The 19,984-nt window shown below is 47.6% G+C and overlaps 1 protein-coding gene across 7 annotated transcripts in view; it reads left to right on the top strand.

Annotated features, from left to right (window-relative positions):
• LOC136572371 (dynactin subunit 1) overlaps positions 1-19,984 on the top strand; it is a 97,694-nt gene that overhangs the window by 37,888 nt on the left and 39,822 nt on the right. For 5 of the 7 annotated variants that reach the window (XM_066572884.1, XM_066572887.1, XM_066572885.1 and 2 more), the window contains exons 3-5: positions 2,361-2,439; positions 2,893-2,924; positions 9,829-9,849. In XM_066572884.1, coding sequence (XP_066428981.1) covers positions 2,361-2,439; positions 2,893-2,924; positions 9,829-9,849 — 132 coding nt within the window. The remainder of the gene's footprint in view (positions 1-2,360; positions 2,440-2,892; positions 2,925-9,828; positions 9,850-19,984) is intronic. The other 2 variants (XM_066572888.1, XM_066572889.1) reach the window with 1 other exon arrangement.

Below are 19,984 nucleotides of genomic sequence, written 5' to 3' on the forward strand. Positions count from 1 at the left end.
GGGGGGGGGGGGGGGGGGGTGGAAGGTTAACAAATGGCTATAGTGTACAAAGCTTCTCGCCATACAGTCACTGCGCCCCCTGCTGGTCAGTTCACAAGAAGCAGCTTCTATCATTCTACAGTATTTGCTGGATGGATTGGACTGCTCTGCTCCCTGCTGGCAATGCTGCGCTTTATCATCCTGCAATGAATCGGACACTTAACCCCTTCAGGGCCAAGCAACTATAACTTTTCCTTATCCTACAATTTTTGCTTGTGTGTGTTTGTTTTTTCATGACCGTACCTTTTACGTCTTCCTCTGGTCATGTGACTTTCTCTGTAATTTGTGATGGGAGGGGTTCTATGTTGTCCTGGCACCGTTATGGGGTCCCTAGTAGGGGTAGTGAAGAATTTATATTACTAGTACTGAGAGGGGATGAAGAGGACCTACAATCCCACTGTTGTAGTTTGTGGGGTCTCTTGCCCCCATTCTGGGGTATATATGATGACGGCTACATTCACACCGGCGAGCGCCGTGTCACACTTGCCAACATGCGTTTTCACGCAAAAACGCCTCGCATCCCTTGTGTGACCTTGCGCTCCTCCAGCGGGTGTCTCGGCGCGTCGGAGGGTCGCAAGTGATTCCAGCGGGAGCGACAGTAGAGAGAAGGCGCCGCCGACTATTCTTACAACATCGCTGCGCGGGGAAAGCATCCCTCCAGTGATCAAGTCCAGGCAAAAGAACGGAATTCATATTCTGCATAAAACTCGTGCGATATTCTGGGGTGCCTGACTGGAGCCTTATTCAGTAAACGGCCATCATGGACCCCGCTGCGGTCACAGAGTCTCCGGCGCCTTTTACACGGAGCCAGCAATCGTTTGCATGAGCGAATGTGGAGAGGTCGCTCTTAGAGACACTTCACACACGCAGATAAATCGCTGACCTTTAATAGTTCACTATACAAGTGAGCGACTGAACAATCGCCATTTACAAGAGAAGAGGGAACTATTACTTTTATGGCCGCGTAACGTACGATCAGTGAATGAATTGTCGTCCAGTCGGTGGCCCTATTTACTTAAATTCACGCGATCCAATGATTTTTGGCGCGGTAGCTGTTTTGTGTACGAGGGCTCTTGGGCCGCGGTGACACGGGGATTTTGATCTTTGGTGAAATCTGCCTTCAAAAGTTTCCTATTCATTTCGGGACTCTTCGCCGCCGTCTGTGTGGCGTGCGTTCTTCTGACTCGCGCTTTTGAAACCCACATGCAGAAAAAAACAGTGACCTCCCTTCTGGATTCTGTGTTAGGAAATCCGCACGCAGGGTCTCCCCGCTTCGCCCCCCAATAACCCTGTTCACCACCTTTCACGTGGGACATGATGGGTTTACGGGGGCGGATGGGCATTAATATGAGCGTCGACCTCGCAGCAGTGATTGGTCAGCTTCAGTCTAGCGTGGGCCGGTTATTGGGGTAAGGATCGCTCGGTCTTCCCCTGTAAATGGGTCCTAAGTGGTTAAACGGTCTGAATCGGATGTAACTTCTAGGCCCCGCTCACGCAGGCATATCTATGTGTGATACGGGCTGATTGCACTCCATTGATTTGCGTTGGGGTGTTCAGATGGGCGTATTTTTCATGTGACGGTCACAGCATGTCCTGTATTTGTGGGTATTCAGAGCCCGAAATCGCCCATTGAGGTTTATGGGATCAGGTAAATGCCCAACAGATATGCTGGTGCGTGCGTAGTCACTGTTGGTACACAGGTTGGCAGGAGGCGGGGGGTGAAGTAGTGGAATCGGTTCGGCCTTCTTGCGTTGTTTTGCTAGCTGGAACAAAACAGTGTATATGCAGGGAACACGTATGCAAAAAAATCCTCGCGTGCGCAGAAAATACACGTGTGTGTGTGTGTGTGTGTGTGTGTGTGTATACAGTAACAACACTCGAGTGAATGAGCCCTATGTTATATTCCAGTCCCAGCTCTCTATACCTCTGTCTCATGAGATCCTGTTGCAGCAGAGCTGACAATCTACTTGTTTGCCGCAGGGACGCGGCTGCATTGTGTTACGGGCAGGTCTGGGCGGCATGACCTCACCCTGCTTTGCGCTCTGCATTATTCTCACTGTACCCTGTGATGTTTGCTCTGTGGCCACAACTTACAGTTCAGGGTGTGCAGGTGACGCTGTGTGCTTGGCTCTGCTACATCCGCATGCCTGTGTATTATTGAAGCTGCTGTGGAACTGCAACTCCCAGCAAGCCCCAGTCATGCCAGGCTTCCTGTATAACCAGAGCACATAGCGATCAGGAAATGTCACAGATTTTTTTTTGTAGGGGGCCAGAAACACTTCGTCATGTTGTTACATCAACTTCTGTCTTTTTTTTTTTAGATCCAGGTTATAGACGATGGCGCGGACACAACATCCCCCGAAACCCCAGAACCGGCCGCCACAAAGGTCCTCAAGAGAGGTATGAGCACAGTCATAAGTCACTTTGCTGTATGATAAAGCTATATGTAATCTACGGGCATACAAATACTCTTCAGATGAGAAAGTGGAGTAACCGCCCTGAAAACAGCGACGGCAACCCCTCACAGGACCCTAACCCTACCTTTCACTTAATATCCCTTTTTTTAAATAAGGGACCGATAGGATTAGGTTCCTGTATGGGTTCGCTCTTTTCAGGGAGGTAACTCCGCTTTCTCCTCTTCATACTAGGGTTTCGGACGGCTTGGGGTGCAGTTAGGCTTAAAGACTTGTTAATAAAGGTTCTATATTAATGTAAAGGACTATACCCTTTTCTGTGAACCCTGCTATCAGATCCGATGGGTGTGCATGAGGCGGCGGGCTCAGTGTGGCTGGGGCCTCCCTGCTACTTGATATCTTTATGCTGATTTATTAATTTACATCTTATTTCTTGCAGAGACGACGGACCCCCCGAAGGCCAGTAAACTGGTGAGTCTGCCGCTCCACGTACTCCATACAGCTGAGCAGTGGCTGTACATAACTGCTGGGGTTATAATGGATCGCTCACTTCTGATACAAGGACCCTCTGTAGAGGACTTAAGGGTCTGTTCACACAACTCGACACGGAAAATCACGTTTCTTAACATGGCAGCGCGTTTCTAAGTCATCGGAATTCTGCATGTGGACTTTGGCAGTTCACGAGGCTAAATCCGTGCTGAAAGACGTGGGTTTGCACACAGTTTTTAGATGTGGCATTCACGTGGAGAATTCTGTAGTGAAGTCCGTTGCCTCGGCGGGCCCTTTGCTCCTTCCGGGCCACTGGCCGGGCCCTCCGCTCCTCGACAAAAAAATGTGATTTTCCGCAACGGAATCCTGCATGCAGATCCGTGTCAACAACTACCAGTGAGCCGCGGATTCTGATGCAGAGAATTCCGCCGTCTGAACGTACAAACATACCCTACGGTTACCGGGTTATGCACACCTGTGGTTTTATTTCCGATTTTGTTTTTTTTCTACACTAACAAATCTGTGTGTTTTTAAAAAAATTAAACATCGCAGCGTGTCTGATGTCTCAGATGGCGGTCGCCACGTTAAGTCCGTGGTCCCGCAAAAAAAAAAAAAAAGAGCATGTAGGTGACATCCATCTCTGGAAAGACACCGGAGAATTAACAAAAAAAGACTTGCCACGTGTATGATGAGAAATGGACATACAAAAGGTTGTCTGGGACCTTCATGATGCCTTTTTTTTTTTTAATTTTATTTTTTACTACGATTGATGACCTGCCCTCAGGATCGGTCATTAGAGGCGGTTTCTGCTATCCTCAGGATAGGTCGTTAGAGGCGGTTTCTGCTATCCTCAGGATAGGTCATTAGAGGGTGTTTCTGCTATCCTCAGGATAGGTCATTAGAGGGTGTTTTCTGCTATCCACAGGATCGGTCATTAGAGGTGTTTTCTGCTATCCACAGGATCGGTCATTAGAGGTGTTTTCTGCTATCCTCAGGATAGGTCATTAGAGGGTGTTTTCTGCTATCCTCAGGATAGGTCATTAGAGGCTGTTTTCTGCTATCCTCAGGATAGGTCATTAGAGGGTGTTTTCTGCTATCCTCAGGATAGGTCATTAGAGGGTGTTTCTGCTATCCTCAGGATAGGTCATTAGAGGCGTTTTCTGCTATCCTCAGGATAGGTCGTTAGAGGCGGTTTCTGCTATCCTCAGGATAGGTCATTGGAGGCGGTTTCTGCTATCCTCAGGATAGGTCATTAGAGGGTGTTTCTGCTATCCTCAGGATAGGTCATTAGAGGGTGTTTCTGCTATCCTCAGGATAGGTCATTAGAGGGTGTTTTCTGCTATCCACAGGATCGGTCATTAGAGGTGTTTTCTGCTATCCTCAGGATAGGTCATTAGAGGGTGTTTTCTGCTATCCTCAGGATAGGTCATTAGAGGGTGTTTCTGCTATCCTCAGGATAGGTCATTAGAGGGTGTTTTCTGCTATCCGTAGGATAGGTCATTAGAGGCGGTTTCTGCTATCCTCAGGATAGGTCATTAGAGGCGGTTTCTGCTATCCTCAGGATAGGTCATTAGAGGCCGTTTCTGCTATCCTCAGGATAGGTCATTAGAGGCCGTTTCTGCTATCCTCAGGATAGGTCATTAGAGGGTGTTTCTGCTATCCTCAGGATAGGTCATTAGAGGGTGTTTTCTGCTATCCGTAGGATAGGTCATTAGAGGCGGTTTCTGCTATCCTCAGGATAGGTCATTAGAGGCGGTTTCTGCTATCCTCAGGATAGGTCATTAGAGGCCGTTTCTGCTATCCTCAGGATAGGTCATTAGAGGGTGTTTCTGCTATCCTCAGGATAGGTCATTAGAGGGTGTTTTCTGCTATCCGTAGGATAGGTCATTAGAGGCGGTTTCTGCTATCCTCAGGATCGGTCATTAGAGGCCGTTTCTGCTCTCCTCAGGATAGGTCATTGGAGGCCGTTTCTGCTCTCCTCAGGATAGGTCATTGGAGGCGGTTTCTGCTCTCCTCAGGATAGGTCATTTAAAGGAGTTTTTCGAGGTTATTGGTGGCAGTGGGAGGGTTCTGCCAAGAACAAAAAAATGAAGGCAGTAGTTGCCTGCTGCTTCCGCGATGCTCCGCCGCCGCCGTGCTGCAGGGGTATGTAGGTTGTTGACTCATTTCACTGCTGCAGCCAACAGCAAGAACATCACTGATGATGTCCCACAAACCTGCCATGGGCTTCTATGAGAAGCGGCCATGTCAGGTTTTCGGTATATTACTGGGCCTTCTCTCTAGCGCAGCCGTGAGTATGTTTATTTTATATGATTGGAGGGGTCCGCCACTCAGGATCTCCACATATCCGCTGATTTCCGGCACCGCTATCGGTATGGACAGTGCTGGAGGGAAATGGCAATGTCCTTATCGCAGCAGCCCGGTTTGGTACGTTAGGCACAGCTGCCATCGAATGGGAGCTGTGCCTGTTGTACCAAACCCAGCCACTGCAATACAAAAACAGGGCTATCTGCCTGCAGTGCTGTCCAAACTGACAGGGGCCTCGGCTGATCTATGGGGACCCTGAGAACCCCTCCGATCAACTATTGATGACCTATTCTGAGGAGAAGTCTCAGACAACCCTTTAATCTTGGTCTGATTTACACAGACTAAATAAGTCCTAAGGGGAAAGGGACTTTATTCCACATCCCTTTCATTTATTGTGCCCTCTGTGGTCTGCCGCAGGCACTGCATCTCCTGTAAGCTTCCCAGTTCCCATAAGGTACACGCATCGGTCCGCCCCCTAAGGGGCCAGTCCATGCGCTCGGCTTTTTCTTCTCCTGCCAAACAAGCCTTTAGCCATTTACGTCAACCTTTGCTACTGTTAGCCGGTGCCTGAACAATCAGTCTATAGCATGCAAAGGTGCTGACATGGCTCTGCCTCTCCTGGTCCGCGGCCTACTTATTGGCCAAGCCAGTACTTTGCCTGCCTAGGCCTCTGCCCTCTTCCTCATCTACTTTGTCTCCACCTGCATTCTGCAGCTTGCCCTGCCCTCAGCTCTGTTCCTCTGATGGCTCTCTGGTACTGTTACTATAAAGCTGACCAGGTTGTATCAGACCATTTCTGAGGTCGCGATCTGGGCTTCCCTGCAGATGAGCGCTGCGTAATAAGTTGGCGCTATATAAATAAAGTTGATTATTATGTTTGGTGGGCCTAACCTCACTATATAAGGAACAAGTACCGGTGTACGATCACTTCCACACCAGTATACCAAAGGCATTAGTACCGCTATATGGGCCACGTACTTCTACCACACTGCTACTAAGTAAAGAGCACTATACAAAAAAAATGGTTATCTCGCTTGGTCGACGAGGGTCCGTAGCGCCGATCTAGAATGACCACGGCCAAGAGCATTGTTCCATTCGTTGTGTTGATGTCGGAGGTACCGTTGCCTATCTGTTTCACCCACGATTGCCGCGGACGACCAGGGGGCCTCCGCCGTCCAGCAGGGGGTCGTCTCTCGATCTTCCTAGCATTTGCTGCGGTTGGAGCACCGTGGGCCGGATAGCTTTTGACAAGCGTGCAACATGACCAAAAAGTGCGAGTCGTCTCCTTGTTATTGTTTTTGTGATTGACTCAAGCCCCGTGCGAGCCTGGATCTGATGAAGGCGAACCAACGGACACAGAGAATCTGGCATTGGCATCGCATGTGAAAGGACTGCAGACGCTCTGTGGTTTGCGACAGCAAGGTCCAGGTCTCCGAGCCGTACTGTAATATTGGCATAACGCAGGTCTGGTAGAATCGAATCTTAGTCCTGAGTGTTATGTTCTGCCTCCGCCAGAGTTTATCCCGGGACCTCATCACTGAGGCGAAAAATACCCCCATCATATAACAATATGTACCTGCTCCACACAGGCACTCTGTAAGCCCTATAAGTAATTGCAGCACAGTTACCTCCCAGTCGTCACAGGTGACGTCCCCTCTGACTGGAATCGTTCACTTCCCTTTTCTTATCCGTCTGTCCCAGACCAACATGACAACTTCTGTCTGCAACGCGTGTCTGCAGAATTTGCCTCACAGATGACTTTGGCTCCTCCAACTTTCCCACAATCTTAAATTTCCCATCTGTAATGCTCCATGTTTATCTAACCCATTGCCATGATGAGCGTCTGGGTCCCCTCCCTGTAGTTTGCAGTTGGGTGCAGGCACTGTGATGCCGGGATGTTATGCCGCTTGCACCGGCTCACTGATGCCCTCCATCTGCTCCCTACTCTCATCCTGTGACTTATGACAGTAAGTGACGGAACAGGAGGCCAATGACTTTTTGCACAGCTGTAGTTTTAAACTGGATTGGCGTCCTGAAGACGTCGGCGGAGCTTGCCTTGTGGATGGCAGACGTGCTCACCGTTTGACAGATGTGTGTGCTAATTTGCTCCTATTCATGTACGGGTCAGTACAGCTGTAATGGGCTTCCTAGCAATCCATATATGTGGTAGGTGTAATAAGGACTGGTTATTGGGGTACATGTGGGTTACATCAGTCTACAAAGTCTGGTTATAGGACTGTAGGTGGGTTGTGGGCGTTGTATGGAGATGTATCGTCCTGTACGGCGGTATAATAAGGCAGTTATCTTATGACCTGCTCTCCTGTAATAAGATCAAGTAACCCCACAGACAAAGCTTCTAAGGTACCACTCGCATGCGGCTGCCAACTAAGCATTTAGTGAGAAATCAATCACCAGTCAGTCGCTTGTTTTTTAGCAGAACTGAAATGCAAACAATGAAGGCCGGTAGGAACTATCGTGTGGACGACTATCACTCCTGGGTAATCATAGGAGCGATGGTTGGGCAATAGTCCAAGGGATGCGTACATGCCCAACAGTTGCCCTTGGTAAAGGTTAATACCTTCTCGTGTCTCCTGGGTACTACTCCACCTGAATGATCACCTGACCAATAACCTGTCTTACTCTCCGTGCGGGATACTACTCCACCTCACTGATCACCTGACCTACTCTCCATACAGGGTACTCCACCTCACTGATCACCTGACCTACTCTCCATACAGGGTACTACACCTCACTGATCACCTGACCTCTAACCTGTCTTACTCTCCGTACAGGGTCCTACTCCACCTCACTGATCGCCTGACCTCTAACCTGTCTTGCTCTCCGTACAGGGTCCTACTCCACCTCACTGATCACCTGACCTCTAACCTGTCTTACTCTCTGTGCAGGGTACTACTGCTCCTCACTGATCACCTGACCTCTAACCTGTCTTACTCTCCGTGCAGGGTACTACTCCACCTCACTGATCACCTGACCTCTAACCTGTCTTACTCTCTCTGCAGGGTACTACTACACCTCACTGATCACCTGACCTTTAACCTGTCTTACTCTCTGTGCAGGGTCCTACTCCACCTCACTGATCACCTGACCTCTAACCTGTCTTACTCTCCATGCAGGGTCCTACTGCTCCTCACTGATCACCTGACCTCTAACCTGTCTTACTCTCCATGCAGGGTCCTACTGCTCCTCACTGATCACCTGACCTCTAACCTGTCTTACTCTCCGTGCAGGGTCCTACTGCTCCTCACTGATCACCTGACCTCTAACCTGTCTTGCTCTCTGTGCAGGGTCCTACTGCTCCTCACTGATCACCTGACCTCTAACCTGTCTTACTCTCCGTGCAGGGTCCTACTGCTCCTCACTGATCACCTGACCTCTAACCTGTCTTTCTCTCTGTGCAGGGTCCTACTCCACCTCACTGATCACCTGACCTTTAACCTGTCTTACTCTCTGTGCAGGGTCCTACTCCACCTCACTGATCACCTGACCTCTAACCTGTCTTACTCTCTGTGCAGGGTCCTACTGCTCCTCACTGATCACCTGACCTCTAACCTGTCTTACTCTCCGTGCAGGGTACTACTGCTCCTCACTGATCACCTGACCTCTAACCTGTCTTACTCTCTGTGCAGGGTCCTACTGCTCCTCACTGATCACCTGACCTCTAACCTGTCTTGCTCTCCGTACAGGGTCCTACTACTCCTCACTGATCACCTGACCTCTAACCTGTCTTGCTCTCTGTGCAGGGTCCTACTACACCTCACTGATCACCTGACCTCTAACCTGTCTTACTCTCCGTGCAGGGTCCTACTACACCTCACTGATCACCTGACCTCTAACCTGTCTTACTCTCCGTGCAGGGTACTACTGCTCCTCACTGATCACCTGACCTCTAACCTGTCTTACTCTCTGTGCAGGGTCCTACTGCTCCTCACTGATCACCTGACCTCTAACCTGTCTTGCTCTCCGTACAGGGTCCTACTCCACCTCACTGATCACCTGACCTCTAACCTGTCTTACTCTCCGTGCAGGGTCCTACTACACCTCACTGATCACCTGACCTCTAACCTGTCTTACTCTCCGTGCAGGGTCCTACTACACCTCACTGATCACCTGACCTCTAACCTGTCTTACTCTCCGTGCAGGGTCCTACTACACCTCACTGATCACCTGACCTCTAACCTGTCTTACTCTCCGTGCAGGGTACTACTACACCTCACTGATCACCTGACCTCTAACCTGTCTTACTCTCTGTGCAGGGTCCTACTGCTCCTCACTGATCACCTGACCTCTAATCTGTCTTACTCTCCGTGCAGGGTCCTACTGCTCCTCACTGATCACCTGACCTCTAACCTGTCTTACTCTCCGTGCAGGGTCCTACTCCTCCTCACTGATCACCTGACCTCTAACCTCTAACCTGTCTTACTCTCCGTGCAGGGTCCTACTCCTCCTCACTGATCACCTGACCTCTAACCTCTAACCTGTCTTACTCTCCGTACAGGGTCCTACTCCACCTCACTGATCACCTGACCTCTAACCTGTCTTACATTTCCTCTCCATGCAGCGTGGAATGAAACCCAAGAAGGTGTTGTGCCCGTTTCTTTCTACCTCCCGTTTTGTCTGGCATGCCCGCTTCCTACATGTGTCCACCTTACCATGCATGCCCGCTGCCTGACTTGCACGGTCGCCCTGCATGGCCATGACTGGTCTGATACGTGTGCGCCATGTTCAGCTGCCTTAATCATTGTGTCTCATGCCTGTGAGTTACTGGACGGCCTCCATTACTTTGGCTGATGTACTATGCCGGGGCCACATATAAGACCCCCACTATCGCTCTACTCCGCTGTATTGTCATGTACACTCTGCCTGCATATAGCACCTCTGCCTCTCAGGGGAGAGATGAGATTACAAAGCATCATGGGAGGATGTCACATGACTGCTGCAGGAATTGCTTTATACAGATTGTGCTCTTTCTGCCATTCTAGTCCACCCCTCCTGTACTGATGGTAACCCACCTGTCATCTAGGTAATAAAGTAATCTCATTGTAAAGGCCCTTTTACACGCAACGATTATCGCTCAAGATTAGTTCAAACGATGGCTTTTGAGCGATAAGGCTGGAGTCACACGCGACGCATTCCCGTCGGAAATCTTGCGGTCTGGTCGCAGCGAAAAACCGCGAGATTTCCGCCAGAAAAGCGCTGATTCAAAACCCATGGCACCCAGCTGCTGCCGGCGCTCCCATAGAGGAGAGCGTGGCCACAGCGGAAAGCAAAAGTAATGGATGTGCTGCGGACGGCGAATCCGCAACGCCAGCTTTGCCGCGTCAGATTCACCACCCCTTGTGGACGAAATTTCTGAGAAATCGTATCCACATGGTTGGCCAATCCCGGGATTAGGAGCCGCAGGCGGATCTGCCGCGGTGAGATTCCTGGACCGAATTTCCGCAGCAAATCCGCCCCGTGTGAGCCCAGCCTAATCGTGGCGTGTAAACGCTGCCATAGTTTACTCGTCGGCTGCACGATGATTTTAAGGGGAGTTTACAATCCATTGTTCAGCCTTAGACAAGATAACAGGGACCGCACGCTGTGTTCTGCACGGGAGTTGGAGATTACATTTGTATTCAGCCAACAGCTAATGCGAGAACAATGGTGCTGTGTGCAGAGCTCAGACCACATGCTGTGCTCTGCAAACAGCTCCAGGAGGCCCTTTTACACGCAAATGAAGCTGATGAAATGTTAATGGTCCTTAGTGTCCATTAACACCTTGTGCAAAATGATCGCCAAAACTGTTAATCTTTCAATCGTTTGAAGATTCTCTTTGCGTGTAAATGGGCCTTAAAACTACATGGCAATATACAGATTATAATCTTTACCCATTTTATAGATAATAAAGTAATCCTATACATGGCATTCTACAGATTATAATGTCTGGCTACAGGCTATATAATAATCCTATACATGGCAATATACAGATTATAATGTCTGGCTACAGGCTATATAATAATCCTATACATGGCATTATACAGATGATAATGTCTGGCTACAGGCTATATAATAATCCTATACATGGCAATATACAGATTATAATGTCTGGCTACAGGCTATATAATAATCCTATACATGGCATTATACAGATGATAATGTCTGGCTACAGGCTATATAATAATCCTATACATGCCAATATACACATTATAATGTCTGGCTACAGGCTATATAATAATCCTATACATGCCAATATACAGATTATAATGTCTGGCTACAGGCTATATAATAATCCTATACATGCCAATATACAGATTATAATGTCTGGCTACAGGCTATATAATAATCCTATACATGCCAATATACGCATTATAATGTCTGGCTACAGGCTATATAATAATCCTATACATGCCAATATACAGATTATAATGTCTGGCTACAGGCTATATAATAATCCTATACATGCCAATATACAGATTATAATGTCTGGCTACAGGCTATATAATAATCCTATACATGCCAATATACAGATTATAATGTCTGGCTACAGGCTATATAATAATCCTATACATGGCAATGTACACATTATAATGTCTGGCTACAGGCTATATAATAATCCTATACATGCCAATATACAGATTATAATGTCTGGCTACAGGCTATATAATAATCCTATACATGCCAATATACGCATTATAATGTCTGGCTACAGGCTATATAATAATCCTATACATGCCAATATACAGATTATAATGTCTGGCTACAGGCTATATAATAATCCTATACATGGCAATATACACATTATAATGTCTGGCTACAGGCTATATAATAATCCTATACATGCCAATATACACATTATAATGTCTGGCTACAGGCTATATAATAATCCTATACATGCCAATATACAGATTATAATGTCTGGCTACAGGCTATATAATAATCCTATACATGGCATTATACAGATTATAATGTCTGGCTACAGGCTATATAATAATCCTATACATGCCAATATACACATTATAATGTCTGGCTACAGGCTATATAATAATCCTATACATGCCAATATACAGATTATAATGTCTGGCTACAGGCTATATAATAATCCTATACATGCCAATATACAGATTATAATGTCTGGCTACAGGCTATATAATAATCCTATACATGCCAATATACAGATTATAATGTCTGGCTACAGGCTATATAATAATCCTATACATGCCAATATACAGATTATAATGTCTGGCTACAGGCTATATAATAATCCTATACATGCCAATATACAGATTATAATGTATGGCTACAGGCTATATAATAATCCTATACATGCCAATATACAGATTATAATGTCTGGCTACAGGCTATATAATAATCCTATACATGCCAATATACACATTATAATGTCTGGCTACAGGCTATATAATAATCCTATACATGCCAATATACGCATTATAATGTCTGGCTACAGGCTATATAATAATCCTATACATGCCAATGTACACATTATAATGTCTGGCTACAGGCTATATAATAATCCTATACATGCCAATATACAGATTATAATGTCTGGCTACAGGCTATATAATAATCCTATACATGCCAATATACACATTATAATGTCTGGCTACAGGCTATATAATAATCCTATACATGGCATTATACAGATTATAATGTCTGGCTACAGGCTATATAATAATCCTATACATGCCAATATACACATTATAATGTCTGGCTACAGGCTATATAATAATCCTATACATGCCAATATACACATTATAATGTCTGGCTACAGGCTATATAATAATCCTATACATGGCATTATACAGATTATAATGTCTGGCTACAGGCTATATAATAATCCTATACATGCCAATATACAGATTATAATGTCTGGCTACAGGCTATATAATAATCCTATACATGCCAATATACACATTATAATGTCTGGCTACAGGCTATATAATAATCCTATACATGCCAATATACAGATTATAATGTCTGGCTACAGGCTATATAATAATCCTATACATGCCAATATACAGATTATAATGTCTGGCTACAGGCTATATAATAATCCTATACATGCCAATATACGCATTATAATGTCTGGCTACAGGCTATATAATAATCCTATACATGCCAATATACAGATTATAATGTCTGGCTACAGGCTATATAATAATCCTATACATGCCAATATACAGATTATAATGTCTGGCTACAGGCTATATAATAATCCTATACATGCCAATATACGCATTATAATGTCTGGCTACAGGCTATATAATAATCCTATACATGCCAATATACAGATTATAATGTCTGGCTACAGGCTATATAATAATCCTATACATGGCAATATACACATTATAATGTCTGGCTACAGGCTATATAATAATCCTATACATGCCAATGTACACATTATAATGTCTGGCTACAGGCTATATAATAATCCTATACATGCCAATATACACATTATAATGTCTGGCTACAGGCTATATAATAATCCTATACATGCCAATATACAGATGATAATGTCTGGCTACAGGCTATATAATAATCCTATACATGGCATTATACAGATTATAATGTCTGGCTACAGGCTATATAATAATCCTATACATGCCAATATACAGATTATAATGTCTGGCTACAGGCTATATAATAATCCTATACATGCCAATATACAGATTATAATGTCTGGCTACAGGCTATATAATAATCCTATACATGGCATTATACAGATTATAATGTCTGGCTACAGGCTATATAATAATCCTATACATGCCAATATACACATTATAATGTCTGGCTACAGGCTATATAATAATCCTATACATGCCAATATACAGATTATAATGTCTGGCTACAGGCTATATAATAATCTTATACATGCCAATATACACATTATAATGTCTGGCTACAGGCTATATAATAATCCTATACATGCCAATATACACATTATAATGTCTGGCTACAGGCTATATAATAATCCTATACATGCCAATATACACATTATAATCTGCATGAACTAGAAAAAAAAAAACAGTGTATATCTGATGATCTGCAGATGTAATCGATCCTGTAGATGAGTGTCCCCCGCCCCCAGTAGGTGGTACGAGGACGGGCGCCTGTGCCAATTACTGAGGCTCTGACAATGATTATATCACCCATTGGGGGGCGCTGATCTAGAAGATGTATCTTGTGTTTGGTTATTATAATCTCTGGCCGCAGTCAGTATAGTATAATAATCCTGTACAAGGCAACGGGAAGATTATAATCTCTAGATAATTAGTGCTGTGCTGGGTAATATACAGATTATAATCTAATCCTATACCTGGAAATATACACAGTATCCTCCCCCGGGTGCAGTCTATATAATAGTATGTAGTGACCCGTCCATAATCTCTAGCTATAGTCTATATAATCCTCTACATGGTAATATCCCCCACCTGTGGCCTATATAATCCTCTATATAGTAATATCCCCCACCTGTGGCCTATATAATCCTCTATATAGTAATATCCCCCACCTGTGGCCTATATAATCCTCTACATCCAGATTACGCTCTCTGGCTACAGTCCTGTATAATGGGGATCTATTACCCCGGGATGTTATGGGTGGTAATACACGGATTATAATCCCTAGTATGTATAATATGGAATCCTCTTATCAGCAGTAATTTGCCGCTTATCTGTGGATTATCTCCCTGTATTGTTCCTCTCTGTGATCAGACAGGATTATGTTGGCATATGGTGGCAGACAGTGCCGGGTGGTGCCCCCTGCTGCCCATCTGCTGGCTGTGTATGTGCATGCTGGCTGTGGGCTTTATGTATAGATGTCTGTGATGACGTGATTGTTCCTCGCCTTCTATATCGCATGCTTGCGCTGTCGGCCGCAGTCACTGGATGCTGTCTGTAGTACCGGCCTGGGACCCCCGACTAATGGGGGCTGATAACCATTCAGTGTACATGCATGCACTGACCGAACAATGGGCATTCAGAAAGTCTAACGCTGACTCGGCCGGCATAAACGGGTAGTCGTTGGAGCAACTGCCTGTTTACGGTGAACGGAGGCGGGTGGGCTGTAATGATCCCCAAATGGCTTTAATGGCCACTAACACTTTATCGTCTCTGTTTGCATGTAAAAGGACCTCTAGGAGTTGTTTGCAGAGTTGTTTAAACAGATTCTCAGCTGCGCACACATCTGCCGGCACGCTGCCGTGTCTCCGTCCTCGCGGCTGCCGTGTCTCCGTCCTCGCGGCTGCCGTGTCTCCGTCCTCGCGGCTGCCGTGTCTCCGTCCTCGCGGCTGCCGGCTGGTGTACACCCGGCGCGGGGAAAACGTCCTGCAGTCTTTTGAAGGATGAGTGAAACACATTGACATGGAACGTATCCGCTCGGCCTCTCAGCGACCGAATGATGGATTTTATGTCAAGTTAAATCAATCGTTCAAACGAAAAGAGCGCGGCGGCGCGTCCGCGGGTAACGGTCAGCACTCATTATCGTCCGTTTGGACAAACTTGGAGCAACAACGCTGCGCAATAAATGGCTTAATCCATTTTCACAGCAGACGGTGATTGATCCGTTTCTGTAACAGTAAAACCTGCTGATCCCGCAGGGGGCGCTGAATACCGGCAGCGGGGGGGGCGCTGAGTACCGGCAGCGGGGGGGGCGCTGAATACCGGCAGCGCGTCTCGCTATCGCCAACCATCTCCTTTTATTTAACCCCTTCGTGACTGCGATACGCCTTTTTCATAAAATAAAAATCCATATTTGGTATCGCCGCGTCCGTAACAGTCCGATCTATCAGAGTAACACATTATTTACCGCGCACGGTGACCGTCGTCAAAAAACCCGTCACTGTCTTCAAGAAAAAATGAAAAGCGATCAAAAAGTCGTATGTACTCCAAAATGCTACCAACGGAAACAACAGGACGCCCCGCAAAAAATGAGCCCTCACAACCATGTTGACGGAAAAATAATAAGACTGTGCGCCTTCCGCTAATTTACTCTGTCACCCCCCCCTCTCCCCACCAGGTTGGCAGCTGCTGAGATACTTGTACTGCTGGCAACTGGTTCTTTCTACAACTGCCTCCTGAAATACTCTGTGCTGCTAGGTCTCTGTGCTCCGTGTTTTACTCAGCGTATGTCATCTCATTGCCACAAGATTGAAACACTCATTTACTGAAATACTCTGTGCTGCCCGGGACTTTGTTCCTCCCTACACCTGCCCCCTGAAGTCCTCTGGGCTGCCGGCGGGCTCTGCTCCTGCCCCCTGAAGTCCTCTGGGCCGCCGGTGGGCTCTGCTCCCGGGCCCCCGCAGCCCTCTGGGTTCACGGCGGGCTCTGCTCCCGAGCCCCCGCAGCCCTCTGGGCTCACGGCGGGCTCTGTTCCCGAGCCCCCGCAGCCCTCTGGGCTCACGGCGGGCTCTGTTCCCGAGCCCCTGCAGCCCTCTGGGCTCACGGCGGGCTCTGCTCCCGGGCCCCTGCAGCCCTCTGGGCTCACGGCGGGCTCTGCACCTTCCATTGTTCTAATCTCTGGCTTCTCTTGGCCCCCGCAGTCCTCTGGGCCGCCGGCGGGCTCTGCTCCCGGGCCCCGCAGCCCTCTGGGCTCACGGCGGGCTCTGCACCTTCCATTGTTCTAATCTCCGGCTCCTCTTGGCTCCGCAGCCATCATCGGATGTTCTCTATTATCCTCCTCTCCTCGGATCACATATCCCGTATATGGCGTGTTGGAGCGCGGTAATGGCGGCCGTCCTCTGGGGTGATGATTGTTGTGCATGACCTCATTTCACTTAGCGACAATTACCCCGGGAATATCGTGTTACTCTCCCCACTGCCGCAGCCTCATTATCCTGCAGTGAGACGTGCTGCCGCCGCGTGCAGCTCACAGAGTGATACATTGTAACGACCCCTCAGATCTAGGAGCCAAACGAGGTCGTGTTTATACATTCCTTGTGCTGTAAACTACCTCCTGTAGCGCGGGCCCCACCTGATGATGTTATATGACCGTGGTTGGTGGGGCTCCACCTGCTGGACTCATAAGAGCCTGCAGCTGCGGTGTAAACACTACTCCGGGCATGCTGGGAGTTGTAGTTCTGTGATCTAGAAATCACAGGAGCCTTCTGTTATCAGTGCAGTCTCTCTGGCTGCGCTCTCTCTTAGATTGCTAGCTCTTCAGACGCTCCTTGTGCTTATAGTAGTTGTGTGCTATCACTGTACTCCCGTTGCCACAGTGCTGCTTGTTTAGGGGAAGACGCACACATAACCGTAGAGCGCCGACTGATGCACTACCCCGCCCACAGAACTGCTGAGCGCCGACTGATGCACTACCCCGCCCACAGAACGGCTGAGCGCTGACTGATGCACTACCCCGCCCACATAACTGCTGAGCGCCGACTGATGCACTACCCCGCCCACATAACTGCTGAGCGCCGACTGATGCACTACCCCGCCCACAGAACGGCTGAGCGCCGACTGATGCACTACCCCGCCCACATAACTGCTGAGCGCCGACTGATGCACTACCCCGCCCGCATAACGGCTGAGCGCCGACTGATGCACTACCCCGCCCGCATAACGGCGGAGCGCCGACTGATGCACTACCCCGCCCACATAACGGCGGAGCGCCGACTGATGCACTACCCCGCCCACATAACGGCAGAGCGCCGACTGATGCACTACCCCGCCCACATAACGGCAGAGCGCCGACTGATGCACTACCCCGCCCACATAACGGCTGAGCGCCGACTGATGCACTACCCCGCCCACATAACGGCTGAGCGCCGACTGATGCACTACCCCGCCCACATAACGGCTGAGCGCCGACTGATGCACTACCCCGCCCACATAACGGCGGAGCGCCGACTGATGCACTACCCCGCCCACATAACGGCTGAGCGCCGACTGATGCACTACCCCGCCCACATAACGGCGGAGCGCCGACTGATGCACTACCCTGCCCGCATAGTGTCGGTCGGTGCTCTACGGCTATGTGGGCGAGATAGTGCATCAGTCGGCACTCTATCACGCCCGCGTAGCCGCTGAGCGCCGACCGATGCACTGCTCGGCCCGCATAGTGCATTAGTCGGTGCTCTACGGCTATCACGCCCACATAGCCGTAGAGCAGCGACTGATGCAATACCACACCAAACTATGGAAATGCCATTGGATAAAGCCATAACAATATCTTGCCAACTAGCAGCCACATAATACTGTCATACAGTGGCAACAACAGTGCCAGGATAGCTCTTCATACTATGGTATCACTATCTCATGGTGCCTACATAATACTGCCATGCAGTGAAGACACAACAGTGCCAGGATAGTACTGCCATTGTATAGAGAGCTTATTGTATCCACATAATACCGCCATACAGTGAACACATTACAGTGCCACTTAATGCCACCATGCAGTGAAGACACAACAGTGCCAGGATAGCTCTTCATACTATGGTATCACTATCTCATGGTGCCTACATAATAGTGCCATACAGTGAACAAATTACAGTTCCGCATAATACTGCCAATTAATGAAAAAATTTCTTGCTGTTCCCATATAATGCCGACTCATTCTGCTGACCCAATGCCATCCACCGAAACCACAACCTGTAGGTTTGTGAGTGACTGACCCCTAATCACCTGACGGTGACGTCATCAAAAGTCCATCGCCAGTGAGGGAGTTGAATGTTCTGCCCTTATCACATGATGGTGACATCACAGGTCCTGTATGCACACTGCTGCTGTCCAGCTAGGTGTTTGTTAGCTTTTCATAGCAACTGAGGCTGTGGGGGGTTTGTATTCCGCCTGTAATCTGCACAATGATGCAGGACCTTTGATGTCACTGTCATGTGATCAGGGGCAGAGCATGACTGTGACGTCATCACAGGTCCTTCATCTCCAGTGCTGTGCTGCTTCTAATCCCTGTTGTATGGGATGAACAATGTATGTAGCAGAGCTGTGTGTGAGACGTGCATGTAGCAGAGCTGTCGTTCTATAGTTTCCTAATAATTACTAGTATTCACCTATATGGGTCTAGGAGTCCAGTGGGCGGTCCTATCAGTGTGTGAAGGCATGGATAAATGGCTGTCAATTGCCGATGGGACCGGCCACTGGACTTCCAAGAGCAGAACAAACTGAGAAGTTACTTATTTCAGTCTTATCTAACACAAACGACCTCCTCGTCTTCCGCCTCCTCTTCAAATACTAATATATTACACAGACCACCTCCTGAAATATGAATATATTACACAGACCTCCTGCTCCTCCTCATATACTAATATATTACACAGACCACACCCTGAAATACCAAATATTACACAGACCACCTCCTGCTCCTCCTCATATACTAATATATTACACAGACCACTTCCTGAAATACGAATATATTACGCAGACCTCCTGCTCCTCCCCATATACTAATATATTACACAGACCTCCTGCTCCTCATATACTAATATATTACACAGACCTCCTGCTCCTCCTCAAATACTGATGTATTACATAAACCACCTCCTGAAATACTATATATTACACAGACCTGCTCCTCCTCATATACTAATATATTACGTAGACCTCCTGCTCCTCCTCGTATACTAATATATTACGCAGACCTCCTGCTCCTCCTCCTATACTAATATATTACGCAGACCTCCTGCTCCTCCTCCTATACTAATATATTACGCAGACCTCCTGCTCCTCCTCCTCCTCCTATACTAATATATTACGCAGACCTCCTGC

The sequence above is a fragment of the Eleutherodactylus coqui genome, chromosome 7 (genome assembly GCF_035609145.1).
Source record: "Eleutherodactylus coqui strain aEleCoq1 chromosome 7, aEleCoq1.hap1, whole genome shotgun sequence".
In the NCBI taxonomy this organism is placed as follows: Eukaryota; Metazoa; Chordata; class Amphibia; order Anura; family Eleutherodactylidae; genus Eleutherodactylus; species Eleutherodactylus coqui.